The sequence below is a fragment of the Passer montanus genome, unplaced genomic scaffold (assembly GCF_014805655.1).
Source record: "Passer montanus isolate IOZ18808 unplaced genomic scaffold, ASM1480565v1 scaffold70, whole genome shotgun sequence".
NCBI classification, from domain to species: domain Eukaryota; kingdom Metazoa; phylum Chordata; class Aves; order Passeriformes; family Passeridae; genus Passer; species Passer montanus.
The window spans coordinates 1,833,354-1,857,510 of NW_024372148.1; the positions used below are offsets into that span (position 1 = coordinate 1,833,354).

Consider the following 24,157-nt stretch of genomic DNA (forward strand, 5'->3'; position numbering starts at 1 on the left):
TTCAGCTGCAGCAAGGGCTGGGCACTGGGAAGCTCAAACCAATCATAAAAGCAAACCCTAAGAAACATTTTTTGTCTGTAGCTTGTGTAAAGGGATATTTTTAGCTAAGATTATTTGGGTCTTGGGTATGTGTAGGTGGCTGCATGATGGCATCAGTTTTCCAGCAAAAAAATAGTGGTCCACACTAGATTTGTAGAATTGGTCTAGTCTCTTCTCAGAAACGAGAATTAAAAATGAAGAAATTTCTTTAAAACTTTTTTTGTTTCTGTCTTTCTTTCTCCTGTGATTGATGAGCCTATCTTCCATTTCTACAGTGAGTTTGTTGCTATGTTTAACCTAAGCTTGGTTCTATACAGTTGCAACCAGTGGTGTTTCTGTTTTGATGTGATTCTGAGAGCTAGTTATCTGTAATCCATGGGACAAAAGGCATTGAGAGTAGGAACATTACTGGTATGCTTGTATGAAAAGAAGAAATATGAAGCTCTGAGCTGTTTGCATCTCTGTTCTTTCAGAGTCTCTGACTGTACATCTAATTAACCAGCCATTTAAAAATATTAAGCATTTCTTTCACCCCCTGCTAGCAACATCAATATGTAAAAGTAATTTCTCTGAAGATTTACATTTCACATGCTTGCAACTTTTGGACTTAGCCTTTAAATTACAAACAAACCACAGTATACTAATTACTTTAATTATAGCAATAGGTCAGTAAGTTAGTGATGCCCAAAAGTTATGTTGGGGGTGGATGCTCAATTATCACATTTTCTTTTTAGATCCCTTGGAAGGCAGGAAATTCAGTCCTCTCAACCCTTCACTAAATATTTAAGCAATCACAATTGGTGTGGCTTTAGTCCAAAATAACTTCTAATTGGAAGATAATTTTTCCACGTTTCATTTGTGTTTCTTTTCACATTCTTTAATCAGATTTCATGTAAATTATTATGTCCATTAGAACTAAACATTAATAATAAGCTAAACAGAAATATGCCTTTTTCCCTTTTTCTATGGACATATATGAAGACCGTGTGTCTGCAGTTAGCAAGAGGTCACTGCCAAGTTGGTAATCACATACAATATTGACTGTTCTCCTGTCAGAAGAAAAGATAAATGCCTCATTCTGAGTGCTTACTTCATTAGAAATCAGTAATGTACATGTGAATAAAGTCACCATATTATGGGACTGTGTCACTTAGTACTTGCTGAAGCTTACTTGGTCAGTAATTCTCCTGCTGATTCATGTCAGGCTTGCATAATTAAGTTTAATGCCTGGAAAAGAATGCAGTTCACTAGGGAAGAATAAACAAGGTGGGTTCTTTCAGTCATAGAAAACCGTGTTGAATCACTTGGTACAAAGGACTCTCTCCAAAATTTTTCCACCTTTGTAGCTGACACATTAATCTTGCCCTCAGTTTGGGGTATCATCAGGACTACCAGCCTTAGTACACACCCATGGTTTGCAATCCAGGACTGGGTAGGCTTGTTTCTTAAATCAGTCTGCCAGTTATGATCACAGCTGCAATTTCAGCTGTGAATTCCGCCTCTCCTTGCTGTGCCTGGCATGGCTCATCCTATGGAAAGATTGTTGTCTGAAGGCTGCTGTGTAAGTAGTAGTGTCGGCTGTGTGGTCACGTTCTTCTCACAGGTCTCCACAGAACTGCACCTGCAGGTTTATGGGATGCAAATTGTACCTCAGTACCAGCTTTTGGTATGTACCTATGGTCCTTTGCAAGCACCAGCAGTATGTTTTGTGGGCAGAAATTGCTGGCATGTACAAAACTTGCAGGAGTGGTTTTAAAGCCTATTTTACCCTCTGTGCATGAAAAGGATGTGCTGTACCTGAGAGCATCTACTTAGACCCTGCTCGAGCGATCATACTGATGCAGTGCAGCATTTATTTCTTTTGGTGTTGTGGTACTTTGCATTTTTTGGGCACTGAAAACCTTAATATATACCACCTTACTGCTGTTGAGTCTTTGCTTAATTAAAAAGAATCATTTAACTATGTTTTCAGTGACATATGTTGAGTTCAGTTCTCATAGAGATTTCTCCAGCTGAACTTGCTTCATCGCCCCTGCTACTTTCCACTTTTGAGCACTACCAGTATCCTCATTGGTGCAGCAAGGATGGCACACAGAGAGAGGCACAATAGGCATTCCTAACGTGAGCAAAAGACTCTTCCTAAGAAGAGTGTGGTGCTGTTTGTGAAGCTTGGATCATCAGGGTGTTTCACCTGTGAGCAAGAAGAAGGCTGCAATTATCCATAGTGGATGAAATATATATCCAGTTTCTACACAGCTGCCCAAAGCTAGTGGTAGGGTAAATTGCAAGCCTCAGCTACAGGTTTGGCTTTAAAGACAACAAGCATAAAAGAGTATTTTTTTGCATTATTTTAAATGTATTCTCATATAGTGGTGGTGAATCCTTTACAGACTGGCCTTCTGAATTGATTTTAGGTTTCTGGGGAAGTGTTGTCATGAGATCTTGATTAAATAATTGCTGACAGTTCTCTCTAACAGGAATTTTCTTTTACTTCTATACATAAAGTATTGTATAATTTTTCTTTTCCCAAATCAACTACCCTGAATGATAGTTTGAATTTTTTGATGTTCAGAGACCATGACTAATGACCTTACATGTTTTTATATATCGTTGCACTTTTCTTGTTGAGGGTTGCTTGTGCATCATTATCAGTTGTTCTTATAAGGAGCTCCTTAAAATATCATACTTTTTGTGAAAAGAAAGCAAGCAAAAAAGTAAAAAAAAAAAAAAAAAAACAGTGCTAAGGTTGTGTAAGGCTGTGTATGAATAAAGTCAGAGAAATGTGTTATTTAGGGCTACACATTATCTTTGCCTAAAGACCTAATTTCTTTATGACAATAAAAACTGAGAGTCCATAATCTTTTCTGGTAGTGGAGAATCTGTGGGAAGAAGAGGTTCTACCATGCTCTAAACCACAAAAATTTACTCAAGTTACATTATTAAATAAGTAGCCTTATTTGATAATATAATCTCCTTTGGTAATATTTAAGTAATGCGGTCACAAATGTCAAGCATAAAAACTGTGTATCCTCTCATAATTTTCATTCACATATTGGATACTAATTACTTAGACTAATTGCTATTACCAAACTATAAATCCATTTGAGAAGTGAATCTGTAGCAGTGGATGAGCTTCCTGCCCTCTTTCTCCTTCCCCAAGTTCTTTTGAGTAGCACTAACCTGAATCCTTGTGCATCTTGGATTCATATTATGTTCTCAGTCATGGATGACCTTTTACAAATGACTTCCAATAGCTGCAGCTGAAGTCAACCACAAGATTTGGTTGTAAAAGGTCATATTCCAGTTGTACAAAATGTAGATAAATTTGCACTCCCTGCAGCAACTTATTGCTTTAGGTTTTTGGTTTGTATCTGACCAATTTTAGTTCAAAGCCATCCATTAGAAAAGGTTATGTTCTAGCTTTTGTTTCTTTTGTTCTAGCCTTTCTTCACCTAATTTTCTTTCAAATAATATAAAATTTTCTTTCAAATAATATAAAATTATTTGGTTTACAGAATTTTTTTACTTTTCCAGTTTAAGTTCTATTTCATAAAGTTCCTATTTCACCTTTTCCTTTTTCCTCTCTCTTCTTTACTAGTGGATTAATTACAGATTATTCCTTGTAAATGTGAGTAGTGTCTTTCTGTTACTGTCAGGTTCACACTGGGGAATATTCTACTTCTAACTGGAATGATTTCAGAGAAGTTGTTTGAGGCCATTCTGCTAAGAGCATGCCTTAGAGTGTCACATTTAGAGTTTAAACAAAGAAACAGGGAAGATTTAAACAAGTACAGTTTGTTTATGTAGGCATAACTCAGAATGAGTAGTAAATTAAAGGAATATTTTCTCTCATCACCACTGGTCACTTCCTGGCCTTATGTTGTACAGACAATTCATCTTCTTTTTATTTCTGAAATGCAGAAACTGTAGACTAAGGCTTCCCATGGAGACTTTGCTGTGGGACTCTACTTTGTAATTAGTGCCAAGAAGCTGGATTTTTCCATCCCTGTTTGGGCTTGCAGTGTACTTAACTTGCTTACACTACTGATTCACACTAGAGAAGCTTTATAGCTCAGCTGCTTGTGGTGCAGTTATCCTAGGAGGTGAGTCAAAATAAGTTTTTCTGGGCTATTTTGCTGCTCCCCATTGGTACTGGTACCTTCATATGTCATTTCCATATGTTCTAATTAAGGTTATATTGGAATAGTGTGCTCCAGAGGTGGAGATCAAACTTATCTTTGCTACCAGTGAAAAACCCACAGTTGATCATGATGACAATGAGGATGATGATGACTCCATGAGGCTTTGCCTCTTGGTGGTTAATTGGACTGCAGATTTCAACTGTACTCATATTCCTCATCTGGACAGGGCCAACCATATGTCCTTAATATGAACAGAACCTAAGCAGGAGCCAAAACCAAAGCCAGACTAGTGCAGTGTTCCAGTCCACTGTGAGCCCAATGCAAAGGTTCAGCAACCTAAGACCATAGCAGGGTATATTAAACAGAGAGCTGTAGGCCCACAGCTTTATTTCTGTGTGGGGTCTGAGCATGTGTATTCAAGCTCCAGTTGCTCTCCATGCTCTTTTCTGTCATGACAGCTCTTGCTGTGATGTTCTTAGAGTAAAAAACACACACAGTTTTCCTTCGTTGGAAAAAAATCACTCAACCATCCAAGGCCATGTTGGTTGGAGCTCTGAGCAAACTAGTCAAGTGAAAGGTGTCCCTGCCCATGGCATCAGGGCTAGAAGATCTTTAAGGTCACTTCCAACTCAAGCCATTGTTTGACTTCATGATCCCTAACAGAATGATGTACTAAGAACTTTGATGCAGGAAACTGCAACAGATGGGTAGAAACAACTTCCTTTGTGTCAAAGCCTGGAAAGCTTTTTTTTTTTTTTTATATAACTGAATAAGCAATTGAGCTTGACACGGGAGCACAGTCAAAAAGGTATTTTAACAGATTACATGACCTCCATTTTTTTTTTATATAACTGAATAAGCAATTGAGCTTGACACGGGAGCACAGTCAAAAAGGTATTTTAACAGATTACGTGACCTACCTTCCAGATTATCATAATATAAAGCAGCATAAAGCTCCATACATAGCTAGCAACATGAAAGGGAAGACTTGTGGTTTGTATGAGTTCAGATGAAAAAGCAATGGCCCTTGCAGTGTGGGAACTGAGAATTTTACCATTGGATTTGGATCACGTAGGATTTCCAAAAATGCACCTACTAAGACATAATTAACTGGTCTTTGCTTGCCTATTACAGATGAATAGGAATGTGTGATTTGCTCCATTCTGTTCCTTTAAGAGTGCAGGAATGTGAAAAAAGTAGTGAAGCAGTTGGATAAAAAAAAAAAAAAACTTTTCAAAGCAATTGCATAGTGAGCTGTAAAACAAATTTGAAACAAACTACTCTTGTTGTTAGACACACGATGAATGCCAAACAGGCATTGAAAATATGCACCATGTTCAGCTGGAAACCATCCAAATCATGATATCAATATTGTGTTGATGTTACAACCAAATATACTGTCTGGCATGTTTCCACTGTCTCAAATCTTCCATCCTTAAAGGAAAAATATGACAAATTTTTGCTTTCCCTTTTCCTAGTTATAGAAAGCACAGCCTTCTAGAAGAAAACTGGCAAACAAGCCTGCTTACTAATTCCATTAGTAAGCATGCTGGCAATTCTGTCTCATTTGAAAATTTTTATCACAGCTGATGAGGCAGAGAGCAGGTAAAACTTCAAATTTTTAATTAATTTATGTTGTAACATCTCATTGCCCTAAGTACAGTAACACAATGTTAGTCAATGCAGGATTTGATCCAGGAATGGATTTGAGTTGTACCCCCACCTCCTTTTTATGCTCAACAGAATTAATGAATGAGAGTCCTTAGTCTTATTAAGACTAATGTTCCTTTGTCAGTCCAATTTTTTTTTCCTTTGGGGTTCCTTCTTGTTATGACTTCGTTAGGTGGATGCTGAATGGTCTATGTTAATCAGCACAAGACATTTGGCTACTCAAGCTTTCGTAAATGTTTAGTTTCCCAGGGTCCTTTGAACCTACCACGGAACAGTTCTGCATCCTTATTAGAGACTGACAATTAAAGGTCTGTTTTCATATCAAAAGTAATCACAAAAAATTAGCTAGGGAGACCTTGGAATGCTGTGAGAGTTTCAGTGTTTTGAGATGGCCAACTTTCCTTCATTTGCTTCAATCAGTATCAACTTGGGTTTCTTTTTATGTTTCCTTCTGCCAGGGCAACTTATGAGTTGGCATTGTGACAACTGAAAAGGATTATGCAATACCATGAAGAAGTGATTAATATATTTTAGGCCACTGTAATCATATTCAGTTGCATAATTATCATAGAGGTGCAACATTAAGCTAAACTAGGTTTTGAAGGCAATGGTATAAATGAGCACTTTCAGTTTATTGAATTCCTTGTTAGGAGGAGGAGAAAATTATGTGCAGGTCTGCAAGAGCTGTGCTGCTTGCAGACCCCAGAGATTCTGCTGATAAAACATAGGAAATGTATGGTTCTGCCCTAAATATTTTAATCTTTGTGTGCCTAGTTACAGGCTTTCACAGAAGATAATCTGTTAGTGTCACACCTTGTCTGTTATAAGCCTGAAAAATAAATCTGAGTGTTTCTTCCCCAGGCTCTGGTGCCATGGGAATTTGCTGCAGAAGTTTATCAAAAATGAGAGCTTTGATTTATTTACACTTCTGAGAATCTGTGCTGGTAGATCAGGACTGCAGTAATCAAAATGGGGTGGGACAAAACTTAATAGGTTGCATATGTGTTTAAGTCTAGAAACATAAAGTAAAAGATTAATTTGGTAGGGTTTATTTCACAAACTGGAAAAGCAAAACTAAATTGGTATTAGAGCATCAAATTCCCTCTTCACAAATTATTTTTTAGAAGTACCATTCCCCCTTGAATTTAAGTGAATATGGCTACTCCAGATTACACATATGGCAGTTTCAGAGCAAAGATGAGGGACCCCTTTGCCCCCTAAGATCTCCACATTATTCTCAGTTTTTCTGGAAAACATCAGATATCTGGGAACAGAGAAACAGACTTAGCCGTTCTGTTCATCCCCTTCCTTTCTGCCATGTCATAAATATTAGTAGAATTATCTGAAGACTTAAGGAAGCAAACTTTTTATTCCAAAGCTTTTATTTTGACATTTATGATGGTTGCTTGAAGTACATATAAATTTGGATTTGATTTTTGGAAGGAAAAAAAAAATCCGTTGTTGCTAGGTCTTACAGCAGTCACGTCACATAAATTGGCAGATCTGTATACTTAAGGGATTTTTCTCTCTAATTAAATGCAGTAGTAATGTCTTGCCTTTTGAAATGAAACCTTTGTTTTTTCATCTACATACTTACAGAACAAACATGCTGTCAAAATCCTTAATGTATCCAACTATTTGAACATAAAGAACAGCATCAAGCTGTTATTTGTTCTGTTGGATTGTACTCATATTTCCAATCTGAATCTTTTGTACCTGGTGATCTTAATTATATTTGAGCTGGAAGTAGTTTAACATTAAAGGGAATTACAGCAGATTAATCTGTAAACCTGCACAAATATGCCATTCCTTTGTATGGAGGTAAGCAGGGCATAGAGTGCATAATTATGTGTTGTTCTCTGTGTAGGCTGTGTGCATGAGGCTGAGGAGTCGTTGTTGCCATTCCTCATGACTGCAGCAGAGGCACACTGATGGCACACTCTCATGTCTTGCAGCTGTCAGTTACATTGGAAAACATACATTTTTCCTCTCAGTAAGGTAATCTTTTAATCATGGACAATCAACCAAAACAAAAAAAAATTGAAAAAACCAACTTGCCCTGAAAACAGGAATTAGTATACTAATTAGTGTATGAACATACAGAGAATTCTTTTAAACAATGTTGTTGTAATTTTTTTTCTAAAGTGATATAGCTTGAGGTCAACCCAAGAAGGCCATTTATCTCAACCAGTCACCACCCATTACACTTTTTGCAACTAGAGAGACGAAACAAAATCACTAAAAATTAATTGGGAGAGGTATGTTTCTCCAGTCCTGATGCAAGAAAACATCACTGGAATCCAGCTGCAGCAGCTTGGCCTCAATTAGCATGGTAGGAAAGCACAGTCTCAGCAAACAAGAATCATAGTGCATACTGGTAAATACAACCTTTGAAACACAAAGTATCAGTTATTTGTCTACGATTAAGGCCTTTGGATTTGCTGGTGGTTTTTAGCTCAGGTGGCACTGTTGAGCCCATTTAGGAACAGTTTGCAAGATGACAGGTAGAAAAATGAAGTTTCAGAAAAATATAGGAGAAGAGCAAGCTGCTCACAAACAGTCTGAGTTGCAGAAGGTATGCTCTGGGACTGCTCTGGCTACCTGCTGGGCAGGTCCCATTAGAGTTTTCAGATGGCAGAAAATTTCCCAGTTGGTTTGATGTTGTTGCATAAGCTGCTGCCTCATTGCAGTGGCTTGGGAGAAACTGACAGAAATTTTAAATTTAGCATGTGTACATCTACCAGAAATGGATCTTCTTGTAAGTGTCAAGTATTCTCTGCATTTCATGAGACTGATGCAGGTGCTGCCTGTAGGACTGGCTGACGTGTTCTGACAGTTCTGGTTTTGTCAGTGTCCCATTGCTTCATGTCCTTTGAGTTAGGAGTACTCTCTCCAGTGGTGTTTTTCGAGTCCTGCTGGTGAATGTTGATGGGTTGATGGTCATCACAAATGATGACAAGGCATCAACACAGGAACATCCTCCTCAAAAGTGAGAATGCCAAAACTAAAACAAATTAGTGACTAGTCATTGTAAGATAATTCTGTGAATTTAAGGAAAAAAGGCAAATGAATAAAAACCAAAGCAGGACAAAAGGACAAACAAAATTCTGCCCACTTTCAATGGCCTTGTCCTGCCCTACAGTTAGCCTCTGGAAGATAGAAACTGAACCCCTTTTCAGCACTGTAGGTGTCATGTTTTTTCACTGCTTTTTGTGATGTTTCTTCTAAAACAATAATACAATACACACCAGGACTGTGCAGGTTTCCCCATGTAATGGTGCCAATATATTTCCACCCTGATTTGTAGTCTGTCTGTTATTACAGACCTTGGTCCCTTCTGAGCACAAGTGCTGACTCTGCCAAATGCACATAGTTGTTCTGTGATGAGGACAAGGATCATCTAGCGAATAAATGGAGAACTCAGTATTCAATTTAGTGGTGACCTTGAATTTGATCTCTCTTCTATCCTTAACAGCCCAACAGTCAATCTCTGTCCTGTTTAACCCATGTCATCATTGCTGTTGTATCACACAGTCACTTCAGCAAATGCCTCTTCCTTGATACAGTACATTTAAATCACAGAGAAGAGAAAAGAGAGAACAAGGAAAGAATTACCATAAATTCTTCTTCACCTTTTTCTTAGCAGTGTCAGGAATGGCTGCACAGGTCTTTCCCAGTCTTTCTGTTCTTTTTTTTTTTTATATTTGTCTGAGGTAGAAACCACAAGTTTGATTGATAATGCAATTTGCATCTTGAGGCATCACTGGAAATACAATGGCATGAAAGGCTACTCTGGCAGAGTACACTTTTCCCTCAGGGCTGACTTTAGAAACTCATTGATGTCACTTCCTTCCTCAGTCAGCAAGTGAATTTTCACTAATTCTCAAGACCAGATGTCCATGCTGTCAACAGAAAGTTATTAAAATTCCTTTAAAGTGAATCAAAATAGCCTAAAAACAAATGTACTGGGAAACAGGAAAGCATCAGTATTCAAAGTCCACAAACCTTTGAGCAAAATAGTGTTGATCTAACCAGAGATTTCAAACACTCTGCTTTCCCAGCAACTTGTATATCATTAGAGAATGCTAAAAACATTTTAATCTTCTATTACTAACAATCTATTTGGTTAAAACATTTTTTACAAGAATAAATCTTATTTCTCCTAAAGATGAACTCAGTGAGCAAGGGAATACATTTTAAAAAGTCTCCCCTAAACAATAGTTCTGTGGAGATTTTTAAAAACATAGTTTTTATATTTAGCAAATAAAAACACAACACAAGCATGCAGGAAGTAATTATCATAAGAGACAATCTTATAATGTAGCCTGAAGTCATTATCTTCATCTGAATAATCTGTAATGCTTTCATTGAAAAGAGGAGTAGTCTCAGGGATGGGAAGGGAGGATCTTTTTCCTTTAAGTAGAGTCTTTATACTGTATTTTAACACTTTAAATATTTTCACATCATTTAAAAAATTCTGTTTGTGCCACACCTATCAATATGGAAAAGTTTTGTTGAAATGGAGTATCCTTTCCAGGGCTGGAGGTGGCAGCCACCCGAGCTAGGCAGGCTCCCCTGACAGTTAATAGTGATACTGACAGGTTGTAAGTCCTGTCCTATCATTATTATTTTTAAAAACCCTCAGGGTGCACGTAGCCTAGCTGGATAGGCAAGTGTGAAATTCCTGACTTTCCCCAATATGTGTGGACAGTCTCCAGTAGCAAACTGATACCAGCTGCCCTTTTGCAAACTAGTGCATGGGAGCAGTAAATGAAGCAAATTACTGCCCCTTTTGGTCAAAAAGCAAGAACAGGTTTGAGGTGTCCTTGCTTCTAGAGTCCCAGACAGTGTAGAAAAGCAATGTTCTGTCTAGGTTTTGATTTTATCTCCAGGAGCACACTGAAGGATACTGCAGAAGAAGGCCAGAATAAGGAAACAAGACCATAATTCAACTTGCCACTCTGTGGATAATATCAGGATAGAATTTCTCCCTGGGCCAGCTGGTGCTGAGCCTCAGTCTTGACACAGGCATTTAATTTTATTTTAAGGTAATGGCAGAAGTTGCTTTTCTCCTCCAGTGGTCAAATCCTGAGCTGGATGCTACCAGTCTCTCGGTCACATAGTACATCTTGCAACATTAAGAGGCTTCATACTACATATTAGAATTTTTTTTCCTCCCCTTTGAATGTTTAAGTATTTTGTGGGGTTCCAGGTTAGCAAGATTGGCTACCTATCTCAATCTTCTTTCTATCACACCTCTTTTATAAGAGAGGCTTGTGTTTCTTTTATTTTAGGTGGTTTTTCATTTCAAACTATCAAGTCATTTCTACATGTCAAATTCTGTTTCTTAACTAAGAGGTTTGATTATTTTTTTACTAATTTTTGTTTGTTGCTCTGAATGTCCTCTATCATATTGATTAAAATATATGCAAACTAATTATTTTCATTCCCTTTCAGAGTCTGGAAAAAAGCTGCAACAAGAGACAATTAATCAGGTATTTGGAAACTTTCATATTTCTGTTAACTTAATTTTTCAGAAGCAGAGTTGTGGCAAGTAGAAAGGAGAACTTCATGAGATACACTAATATTGGCAATACAGGTGTGCTAAGGAGCATGTGTCAGACAACTTGCTGGCTCTGCAGATGTGTTGAATTCACAAGAGTAGCCATCATTTTGATCTAACATTTGCCATTTAAGCAATTCAGTTCATCTACTTCCCGTGCCGGTGTTGAGGACAAAGCCCAGAGGTAATCTGTTCATTCGTATAAAATTTTGTAGCACATTATGCCTTTTTTTCCCTTCTGTTTGCTAGTATTCCTTTTAAAAGGCAGAAAGCTATTGATATAAATACATGAACAACACATGTAAGCAGTGTATTTCAGTGTTTCTTAGATTATTTCTGCCATGAATTTTCATTGAGACTGCACTAAACTGTGACATTGTTTGCAGAGGAGTTTTCAATCCTGTCTTTATTACTGTATCAAGAGTAATTACTTATGAAAAAACCTTTATATATTGTAATTTGTCATTTCAACATCAAGAAAAGCATACAGGAACTAAACTGAAAAAAATTCTAACCAGAAAGAGAGGAGAAAACCCAGAGTTTGCTTTCCTCAGTGGCATGCCCTTGTGCATTGAAAGGACCCAACTCCACAGAAGCAGTGTGCTTGCTTGTCATTCTTTGGCTTCTTGTTCTCTTGCTGAATACTGTTGTCCAGATGGCATATAAATGGGCATCTGGATTGTTTGTGAGATTTAAAAATGCCACTTAAAAAGCAGTCATTAAAATATTTGCAGTCCAGCAATTACCCTGCCTTAAGCCATCTTCCTTCTAAGCTATATATCGAGGCATTGGAGTAATTACATCACAGTTACCTGGGAACTGACCACCAAAGTGAAGGACTAACCTGACAGGGGACTGACCACCTAAAGCAGCCTGGTTTGGTCTAAAAGCAAGTCCCCTGCCATGGCTGAGCATGGCACAGATGTCAGTGTGTCACTTTCAGTGGCCTGGGCTGGCACCATTCAACACCAAGTAAACCCTTGCATGTCTGGACACTTATGGGAAGCCTGGTCCTGTGGCACAATGCAATATTCAGAGCTTTTACAACATCCTCATTATTGAGAAACTGATGGATAGATATCTAGTCCAGAACATGGCATTGCATAAACATAGGAAATCCTTCACTTTTTAAAAATAACTGTAGAAATATTTTGGAATTTAATGGGAGTTATGTGCTTTGACTGAGAGTTTATATCCTAGAACAAGTCTAATTAACTTTTATAACTGAAACTGCGTTTAAAAATTAGCCTGAAATCGCCTGCAAAGCCACTTTTGGGAGTCTCTGTTGGCCAGAAGGGGGGGCACTTGTATTTTTAAACCACAACTTGAAGCAACATTGGCAATGTGTGAATGGTTGATTGGAGACCTAATTCTGCACATTTTTATGCGTTACAAAATCTGCTCGATGCATGCCATTGCCCTTTTCTGAGGAAGAATGTATTGTGATAAAAAAAAAAACCTTGCCACGTTTTCAAAGGGTGGATCATGTGCTGTACTTTGTGTGACCAGCCTTGGTCTTTTCCTGCAGGCCACTGTCTTGCCTTCACTGAATGGTTCACCTGCTCTGTCTCTCTGCAGTTAACCTAAGAGTATTTCATTTTGGAAAAATATTATGTTGTCTTGATATGCTGAATGTATCTAAATAAAGCTGTGAAAAGTCGATTTGTGGACATTCCCATTTAAATGGGCACTACTTCAGCTGGTGATGTCCCATTCCAGCTGAATTTCCTTTGGATTTCCAAGAATAGGAAGTGTTTCAGAGAATAAATCAATTTAATTTTCAAGTCTGTCATTTAGGGCACAATTATATAAGTACTTCATATTTGATTTGTACTTGTATTTCTTCAACAGCAATATTTAAACTGTGTTGATCATAATGGAATATCTGTAATGGAAGAATTCTTATTTTCAATACTGAAGTTAAAATTTTATATGCAGGGTAAGATTCTTTAGTCCCCTTTAAGTTCAGTTCAGCAACAGTGAGTTAAACTGGCTGCCAGAAATTTAAGTGAGGGAGAAGCTCTCTGCAGAAGATGGATGATGTTACGACTTGACAGGAGCAGGAGTGCAAAGGGGCAAATAGCAGGAAATATCTTGTTGAGAGGTGAGTGAAACAGAGAGGGGATGGAGAAATGATAAAGCTGCTGTCCCAGTGATCTCCTGCTGGGCAAACCCCTGACTGTGTGCACCTGGGGCCTCTCTAATCTTGAAGACCACTGTTGGTTTCTGCGTGGTTCTTAGCTCTTCTAAAGCCTAAGCAAAGTTTAGTGAAACGTGACATAGACAAAACACTAAGGGAGTATCTGCTTCCAGAAACCTTTCACTACAGCTGTCATCTTCACTAGCTTTTGTTCCCTTTAATCACAAGGCATCAGCTGGTTTTCCTCAAACACCATTTTTGTCATTTATGTATGAACATATGTATGTTCATTTGACAGCAGTGGCCATCTACCACCAGCACTCAACCAGATGTAGCACACACTCTGCTTTTCAATACCTTTTTTTAACTACTTTTGCAACTTCAAGGTTAAGTCCTGGCATGAATGTACAGGCTGTTGACTGTAGCATATAAATGACTGCTGAGGAAAACGGAAGAAAACAAGAAAAAACCTTGTGTTTCTATGTAATAATATTGGCAAAACAACACATTACAGACTACCAATCAAAATTTGTCTGGGGAAATCCTTTATGTGTAAGTCCTGGCATCAATGTACAGGCTGTTAACTGTAGCACATTAATGACTGCTGAGGAAAATGGAAGAAAACAAGAAAAAACCTTGTGTTACTATGTAATAATATTGGCACATTACAGACTACCAATCAAAATTTGTCTGGGGAAATCCTTTATGTTTCATCCTTAACACTCATATTTGGTTGTGTTGTGGTCTTAATATACACTCCTACATACAATTATGTCCAGTGCCTCTGAATCTGAAGGACTGACAATATGTGTAATTGCATTTGGAGGTTGAAGTTGCTTGCAGAATCAGACTTTTGGTTTAAAATTCCAGTTGTGTTTGAGCTCAGACTTGAGCCTGTCCCTTCTGCAGTGAAACTGCAGGTCAGGTTGGGAGGCTCAATATCTCTCCCTCTGTTTTGTCACTGAGGAGTTTTTGTCAAGGCAGACTCTCTTGAAGTGGCACATCCATCCCTCAGTCAGTGCTCAGTCAGGGAGTATTCCCCTTTCTGCACGTGGGGCTGCAAAGCAGGAATGCAGAAAGGATAATGATGAGGCAATGCACTTGCTAGAGCTGGGGTTGGACCACAGATTACTGCAGCTCTGACATACTGTCAGTATGTGCACACCTTGTGTCAAAGAAAAGAAGTCAAAGATAACTCAAACCTCTGTTAAATGACAATATAAGTTTGTTGCACAGACCATGATAAGGAATAGCTTATGACCTGAAGATTGCTTTAGGCACATGGTGTAATAAATCTCTATTAACATGATTGAAAACTTCACAGTTCAAACTTCTTGGTTGCCCTTGTGCACTGCTGTAGTTTACTCCAGTTTTCTCCTCTATCCCCTTCATCATCTCAAATGACCTAGCTAAAAAAAACTTCAGTCCATTTATGCCAGCTTCCAAGTCCTGCCACTTTGAGGTTATCTGATAGGTATGGCCCTTCCTTCTGTTTTCCCAGTTTGGGATCATATTCCTCAGCGTTACATACTTTATTCCCCCAAAATAAAGAGTTTGAAAATCTATGAGAGAGCTAATGCATTTAGCCCACTAAACAAACTGAACTATTGTTTCACCCTCATGTGCTTTATAGAATCACCTAAGGTTGAGGCTGGAAGGCATCTCTGGAGATCATCTTGTTTGACCCCCTCACTCATAGAGCAGGTTGCCCAGGATCACATCTGGCTGGTTTTTCTGTTCCTGGATATTCCTGGATGCCTGTGCTTGATAGTCACGCAGTAGAAACGTATTTTGTTATATTTATATGGATTTCCTTGTGTTTCACTTAGTGCCTACTTCTTCCTGTCCTGTCATTGGATACCTCTGAGAGGAGCCTGGCACCATCATTTTTACTCCCCCCACTTCTTCCCTCCCAGATTGATAAGATTTCTCCAAGCCTCCTCTTCTCCAGCCTCAACAGCAGCGGCTCTCTTGGCTGTTGCTTGTATGTCACGTGCTCCTAACCTTTAAATACCTTGTTGCCCCTGAACTCACTCCAGCATGTCTACCTCCATGTCCATTTATACAACGGATGCCTTCCAGTATGCCCACATCTCCTCCACTGGGAAGTCCAGAACTGCACACAGCACTCCCAGTGTCTCACTAGGGCTGAGCAAATGTGAAGGATCAACTCTCCTGATCTGCTGGAATTGCTCTGCCTAATGCAGCCCAGGAGGCTGTTGGCCTTTTTTGCTTTGAGAGCACATTGCTGGCTCACAGGCAGTTTCCTCTCCAGTACCCTCAGGTCCATTCCTACAAAGCTGCTTTCCCACTCTGCAGCCCCCAGCATGTTCTGGTTCCTGGGGTTGTTCTTCCCCAGCTGTGGGACTTCTCATTCCATTTTGTCAGATCTCATGAAATTCCTGTTTAGCCATTTCTCAAGTCTGTTGATGTCCCTTGTGAATGGCAGCACAACCCTCTGGTGTATCAGCCACTCCTCCCAATTTTGTATTGCCTGCAGCCTTGGTGAGGGCATGTTCTGTCTCATCATCCAGGTCAGTAATAAAGATGTGGGATGCTTTTGGACCCACCATCAACCTTGGGGCAGTAGTGAACTGCCTCCAGCTGCATTTTGTGCACAACTGTTTGAGCTTAAGTTTGCAGTCCAACTCACTGAGCACTCACGTAACCTGTACTTCATGAAGGTGTTATGGGAGTGCCAAAAGCCATAGTGAATTTGTGATAAACAAGATCCAGTACTCTCCCCTTGCCACTGATTCAGTCATCTCCTTGTACAGGGCTATTAGACTGGTCAGGCTCAGTTTCCCCTTCATAAATCCATGCAACATGAGATTTAGCTGGAGGACAGTCACCAGTGGAGTACTCCAGGGGTCACAGATGAATAAATACCATTTAACTTCTTCACTACGTACTAGGATGATGGGATGGAGTGCACAACTTCCTAGTTGTCACAGGATGCAAAACTGAGCTGAGGAATTGCTGATACAACAGAGGGTTGTGCTGCCATTCAGAGGGGCTTCAACAGGGTGGAGAAATGGACCAACAGTAATCTCATGAAGTTCATCAAGGTGAAATGCACCTGGGGAGGACCTTGCTCCGTCATGCTCCCAGGTAATGAGGCAAAGCTGATCAGCTTGTAATTTCCTTGCTATCCAACCTTAAAGAGAGGAGTGATGTTTGCTTTCTTCCAGTCCTCAGGAAACCTTCCCCAGTCACCATGATCTTTCAAAGATAATCAAGAATTGGATCACAGTGACTTCCTCCAGCTCTTTCAACACTCCAAGTGCATTCCATAAGATCCTTGTTTCTATTCCATAAGGACTTGTTTCTGTCTAGTTTATTTCAATATTCCCTAAGCTGATCCTTCTCCAACAAGGGAAGTCTTCCTTGCTTCAGGCTTGAAGTGTGGCCTCACCAGTGCTGAGTACAGAGGGACAAACCCTTTCCTAGTCCCGTTGGCCATACAATTTTTGGTACAAACCAAGATTCCATTGACCTACTTGGCCACCTGGGAACACACAGTGGCTCAGATCCAGATGCTGTTAACCAGCACCCCCAGGTCCTTTTCCACTAGACAACTTTCCAGCCACTCCTCTTTTTTCTGATCCAGGTGGACCCCCTGGTGGACCCTCTGGTCATGTCCTGTAGGTTGTCTCTTGTTCACTTGTTTGAGGTAGACAGCTCTAAACCCTGTCTGGTTGAATATGAGATCCTTCCTGCTCCCCCTGCATATTTTGTATGAGTAAGCAGAAGTTGTATTTCTTTTTAAATTCCAGTCACTCCTCTTTTCCCTGATCCACTGGATGGCTTACCTGGTCATGTCTTGTAGGTTCTCACTTGTTTGAGGTAGACAGTTCTGAATACTGTCTGGTTGAATATGAGATCCTTCCTGCTTCCCCTGCATATTTTGTATGAGTAAGCAGAAGTTGTATTTCTTTTTAAATTAATTTTTAATTTTTAATCTGATATATTATCAGATAAAATCAGTTGGGAAAAAAATGTTCCATTTTTCCCTACACATAACATTTTCTTCCAAGCAGATAAGGGTTGTTTCTGATAAGATTCTCTGCCCTCTTTGAGTTCAGATAATGTAACAATCCTTCACTGATTAGTGCATAATATATAGTACCAAGGTGGTGACTTTCAGAAAAAAAAAATCAGGAGAAACTATTATTTAAATAAGTACAGCAGATGCTATTATGTGAGAACCTTCTCAGTCCCTTGTGAAGGAAACTGTTTCTCAGGCTGTATAGACAGGAATATAAGTGCAGTGTCTGAAGATAAAAATGTCTTGAATTTTATGAAGACGTATTCTTTTTGTGGAAAAAAAACCAAAACAAACATAACAATATGCAACAGATTGAATTCTCAACAGAAGTATTAAAAGACATGGTGAGAGGTTTGAGCAATGAAGGGCAGCATGGGCTGGGAAGTTGTGTGGCAATCCCAGTTATCAAATTTCTGTCTCTTCTTGCTCTGTAAAATGGCAACGTTTTTATACCAGTGTTAATCAGAAAGTAGGAATCACAATATTCACATGGGCTAGGAAATTATTATCTTTCCTTGGTTTACAGACCTGGAAAAATGAAGTGTGAAGGTCAAGGGACTTGCATAAAACCAAACAGTGTGGCTCTGGTGGGTGCAGCTACCCTTAAACACAGTGCTGCTCTTATGATTCCTGTGCTTCAGGGAGGGATGGTGTTTGAACTAGTTCGTGTTTGGGTGGCACACTGATCAGCTGTGGCACTGCTTGCATACTAATGCATATTGGCTGGACAGCCACACAAAAATCTGCTACAGAATAAGCTGGTGTATTTTCTTTTACCTGCGATAGACATGACAGCCCCATTCAGTGAAACAGGGTCAGTCAGTGTGAGGATGGAGTGCACAGTGAATAATGCCCTTTGTCAATTCACAGTCTGTTTTTTCCCACTCTAATTTATGAATGCAATCAATTCTCAAGTATTATTTTTTCTGTCTAGAAATGAACACATAAATTTGTTTAAAAGTGTTCAAATGTAGTCAAACACATATTTGAGATATTTGCCTACCTAGAATGCATTTACATTTCTATTTCTTTTTTATTTACCAATAAAGTCATCTAATTTGAATTAAATGCTAATTTTGATTGAAGGGAAAATGCTTTGAGACCTCTAGAGATCTTAGTGTCTCTTCCAAAGCAATTTGGGAGAAATTGAATTCTTCATGCCTGAATATACATTAATATTCTTCATGTGAACTTAGTTTCATTTGAAACTTTTTTTGTTATTTCTAAAAGAGCAAGATGTCTTGTTTATGCTGGAAGATAAGTGTGTTTACCTGCAAACAAGATAGAGATGGATTCGGTTTACCAGGAAAAAAAAAAAAAAAAAAAAAGGCTTGTATTTATTATGTGTTTACCAGGGGAAAAAAAAAAAAAAAAAAAAAAAAAAAAAAAAAAAAAAAAAAAACACACTGTAAATCTTGCCACACCCACTAATGTGAGGAATTCTGCTTTGTGTGCAGAAGCAGAGCATTAGATTTCAGGCCTCTATTCTCAAAGCACTTGCTAGGAAATGGGAGCCAGATTTTCAGTCTAAGCATGCAGGGTTAACCTCCAGGATTAACAGCCAGCAGTTTGGTCAGCTTCCTGCAAAATATGTCTACTCATGCAGACAAGGAATGGGTACAGGGTCTCTCCTGTGCAGGCTGGGTGTTGACCAGCAAGGGCTGAGACATGGCCCCTCTTTGGATGGAAAATGTTGGTGTCCCTTTTCTTTAGAGAGGAAAATAGGTATCTATTAGGAAATATGAAATGTGCTCAAAAATTCCTGCTTGCTTGAGTTGTGAACATGCAAGAGACATTATTTGTTTTCAAAGAAGTGTTTCAAATACACTTGAAAATAGCAATTTTGGGAATTGCATTTGTCAACAGCAGGAACTGTCATTTGGTTTGCTTCTGTGCTTTAAGTTATGAAAAAGTAGGCACATTAGCATTATTTCATGAGTTAAAATAAGAGATCAATATGTAATATACAGAGAGTTTGCCTGAAAGTGTCATCTTGAGACTTAAGCTCCCTCTATACATAAGGTAAACCTACTTGTTAAGAAGCATTGTGCTTCATAAAGTGAATATTGCATGCTTAGTTTAGTCCGTTTTGAATTTCAGGTTGCTTAAATTGCTTTGCTGTTCTGTACAGAAACGTGAGTGAGTGTTGGTGAAAATTTCTGGCCACTGATCACAGTGTTTGACTTAGGTTTTACTAATACAGGGGAGAACAGAGCTCAGAATTAAACAATTTGAACACACTGATTTACCTGTACCCAAAACAGGTGTGGCTAGGTAGGAAGGAGGTTGGGCTAAATATGGCTGAGTGTTATGAGGTCCATGACCTGAAAATTGCTTTTTATTAACCAGTGCATCTTAGCTGCACATCTAGGCTGACATGCACTCCATGCAAATTGGCTGTAGACTCTGCCCAAACACTAGCTGTCAGGTCTGCAGTGGCTCTGTGCTTGTTTTCAAGTCTGTACATTACAGTGCAAAGAACCAGCACCATAAAACTGTTATCAGGAAGCAAGAGAAGCAGCATCAGCATTGCACTATCCTGAAACCACTCTGTTATTGCTGTCAAGTGACCTTCGGTATTATTTATTTATTAGCAATAAGGGAGAGGATCGCTTTTTTTATTTGCTATACTTGGTTGCAGTTGTATTGGTTAATCTTTAATATGTCACACAAAACTTAGTTTCTGATGATAATAGCATCTTTATTGCTAGTCTTTCTATTATTTATGCCTTGATCTTTCTTATTCCTCCCATTCAAAGCATGCTTTGGAGAATCCAAATGCTTTGACTGTGAAGGTGGAAACAGGAGGGAGTTAATTCCCAATTTGATCAAGAATTGGCAAGTAAATTAGAGCTTAATTTGCTTCATCCAAGTTGCTGACCATGTGAATCAGCTTGTGGAAGTGGCTCGTGCAGACTGTCTTGCCTCATTAGCATGACTTTGTGCTTTCTGTAGATCAAGACAGGGCAGGGAGAGGAGGGGAGGCTGGTGCAAAGCCAGGAGCTGGGTACCTGTGAGGTCTCAGCTAAAGACAAATGGATTTCTCCGGTCTCCTTATTAAATACACTACTATACTTGTGATAATGTTATTGTTTATCTTACCCCATTGGGGCTCTCCACTTTCCCCACTGCATGTGGGCCTGGGTTATTCTCCTCCAAAACCATCTCTGGACTGGAGGTCTCCCTTCAAATTTTTCCACACCAATCACTGAGACTTAGCCACACCATATAAAAAGAAAAAACCTGTCTTTCCCTCTGCCCTTTTCTTCTTCATTATCTTGGTCTGTATCGTTGCCACAACTCCAAGTCACCGTGCAATGAGATGCTGGACTTTCTGCTAACAGATCTAGGGGCAATAGTCACTGATTTACAAAGCTGTGTTTTGAAAAGCAGTATTTAAAATTACTGGTATCTGTTAATTAACATTTACCTGCAGTATTTTTTTTTTTCTTACTATGATCAGTTATTCTATTTTTTGTCTGGCTCAGAGTTCACAAGATCCCCTTTGAACCTAATTGTAATTCAGCTACAAACTATGAGGTTTGCCTCTTAGTCTCCAAAGGAAGTTCTGAGTATCTTGTATACTCTTTTTTCTTATGTTTTTTTCCCTCAACCTGTTTAGTAATCTTAGAGATGCTTGGTACAAGTACATGTGTTTTACGGATACATATCTCATAGGAAAATGTGGTGTCTGTGGCAGTAAGGTCTTGCCTCTGGCTTTTGAGGAACGTAGCATCAGTGATATGCCCTGAATAAATTAGATAAGCCAAAAATTCATGGCTCCACTGGGAGGTGAGGGGTTAGTGCTGCCTATTATCTTTGGAGTAGCTGATACAAGCACAAGTGATGAATCAAGAGGTTTATCTCCACTGCACAGAAGGTGAAGCACCTCATCAGCAAATATTTTCTGACACTTGTGGCCAGCCTGAATAGTCTCTCCATTGTGAGATCCTGGGGAGTTTGTTTAGCTCACCAACATTACACTGAACAACTGCTATGATATGAGAGTGTTCTCACCATATTTACATGTTAGCTCAGGTAGCATAGTAGTATTAGAGGAGTCTGATCATTCTGAATTGTGTTTTCCAAATAGTCGTCTAGCACAAAAGAAGTTAGGATAATCTCTCCTTTTGGCAGGCTTAAGAAAACTTGCACATGCAAGTACAGCTCTTCATGTTTGTACAGCTGAAGTGAGGTAGTAACAGATCCAGGCTTCACTGGCTTGCTGAAAATAGGAATCATGCAAACTTTTCCTCACGTTTAAACTGCATACCAAGGCTGAGCTATCTGCCACAATCCTGGTCCTCTGCTCAAGAGATTCTTCTAAGTGTGCCCAAAAATTATCATAGAATCACAGAACAGTTTGAATTGGAAGGGACCTTTCAAAGGTCACTTAGTCCAATCCTCCTGCAATAAGCAGGGACATCTTGAGCTAAATCAGTTTGCTCAGAGCCCACTCCAACCATTATGTGAAAAACTTGAGGCTTTAGGCTGAAACTACTGGTTCCAAAGTTTTCGAAGACTCACAGATACCTACCATCCAAGTAAGAGGATATTTGTTTTATAGTCCTCCAGTATTCAAGCTGCCTTCCACTAAAAACCTAAATTAAGAGACTCATCTCTATGTGCTCCTTGATCACTTTAGAGTCTGAGTGTGAAATGGAAAATGAACCTTGTCTTAAATTACTCTTTGTCAATTTTCTGCAAAGAGATCCTAGGTAAACTGGTAAGTTGGCAGCAGAGGAAAGCACAAGAAAACAGAATATTTCTTTTCTTTGCTATTCTCCATGATATATTTTCTGTTTGGCTTATTTAATTTTATTATTCTTGTTAGTAAAACTGAATATCCAGCACGAAGGCATTCAGGAAATACAGCACTGTTGGCACTGCAGGCCATTAAATCTTTGTAAATCAGGCCTGGAGTATCAACCTTTCCAATACATCATTATCTTTTTGCATGGTGAGTTGCTCTAATTGCAAACTGCCTAGATGAGATCCCACCCGTGCATTGTAAAATCACCACAAAGCATAATTGGATGAGTCTTAACCATTCTTAGCAGTAGTCAATCTCTTCTACCTCAGTGGCTTGCAAAAGTATTAAAGGAAAATACAGCTTCAATGTTTATAAAAAGGTATTGGCTACTTATTTTTACATGAGGAGAAATCCTTTTTTGAATGGGGAGGAGCAGGGAATCTACAGCAATAAAAATGCAAAAAAGAAAAAAATCCATGAATCCATTAATGACTCCAAAATGTCTTCTGTTCAACAGCTTCACCGAGTTGCCTGCCGGTAGCCACACATCACAGAAATACTCTATTAAATTCCATTTCTTCCTCGAATTTAAACTAATTTTTAAATGTGTCTTGAGTTGCAGCCTAGCTAAAATGAGACAGAGGCAATGTGCCTTCTACTCTTCTAAATTGGGCTCGTGGTCACTTCTTAACTTTCTTTCAAATGTGTTCATGCAAACAGAGAACAGTTTGCACAATTACTGGCAAAGGTACAACACTTCCCTGGGTTTTAATTCTCAGACTAAATGTATGCAGCCTGCTGCATAGGTTGTCAGCATGTCTTAAGGACAGCTTGCATCTTTCCAAGGTAACCACAGCGTTCATCTCCCACGTCAAGCAGCTGGTTCCCAAACTTAGCAGCTCTTTGAAAAGACATAAATGGATGGTCCTGTCCTTGGACACTTGGCTCAAGGAGTTTGGTAAGGGATGTCTGCATGGGAAGATATGGATCCAGAGTCAGTGCCTGACACTGCCTGCATGCTGCCTGTTGTTGGTGTATGTTCAGGTGTTTTTCAGAACAACAGTGCTCAACAGCTTGTGGGATGGACTGTTAGGAATGTAGATATATGGACATGGATGTTTTTTAAAAGTGTTTGGTTTGGTTTTGCAAGTTTTTGTTTACCTGTTATTGTTGTGTGAAAAAAAAAATATATAACATAGAGATGTTCAGATCTTTAAAGTGTCATAAAATGCACAACAAAGCATCACTGACACCAAGAGCAAGCCAAAGAAGGCAGCTCTCTTTATGTAAGACTGGTGTCATAAAATATTTAGATCCTTTCAGAGTGTGTGGCTTTCAGCTCTTTCATGCAGATAAGTGTCAGACTATCAGGCAGCTTTGCTTAAGGAACATGGCACTATCTATTAAACAATTTCTCTTAGTTTCCTAAGAAAACTGTCTGGTTAAATATTTCTCATCACAAATAAAGCTTGTTTCATCTTCTCATTCATCTTACCTTCATTAGGTACTAACCTAGTTACTCAGGCAAGTGTATAGAAAGGTTTGATCTCTTTCTTTGTTGTTTTTTTTTTGGGGTGTTTTTTTGTGTTGCGGGGGGGGGGGGGGTTGGGGGGTTTTTTGTGTTGTTTTTTGTTGTTGGTTTTGGGGTTTTTAAATTTATTTATTTATTTATTTATTTGGAGCTAGAAAACTTCCATGGCCATGTAGCAGCCATTTATGCCTTTGGAAAATATCACTATCTGTTCCTATTCTTAGAGCAAGTTACAGCCAGCATTTACTGCAAGGACACTCTCCCTCATGG

At 39.0% G+C, this 24,157-nt stretch overlaps 1 protein-coding gene across 11 annotated transcripts in view; it reads left to right on the plus strand.

Annotated features, from left to right (window-relative positions):
* Window positions 1-24,157, plus strand: part of CHST9 (carbohydrate sulfotransferase 9) — a 94,903-nt gene that overhangs the window by 64,358 nt on the left and 6,388 nt on the right. For 8 of the 11 annotated variants that reach the window (XM_039730059.1, XM_039730058.1, XM_039730057.1 and 5 more), the window contains one exon: window positions 11,310-11,347. The exons of 1 other annotated variant lie outside the window; for it this stretch is intronic. In XM_039730059.1, the coding sequence (XP_039585993.1) occupies window positions 11,310-11,347 (38 nt within the window). Of the gene's footprint in view, window positions 1-11,087; window positions 11,211-11,309; window positions 11,348-11,434; window positions 11,600-24,157 lie in introns of those variants that run through there. 2 more of the 11 variants (XM_039730065.1, XM_039730068.1) reach the window with 2 other exon arrangements.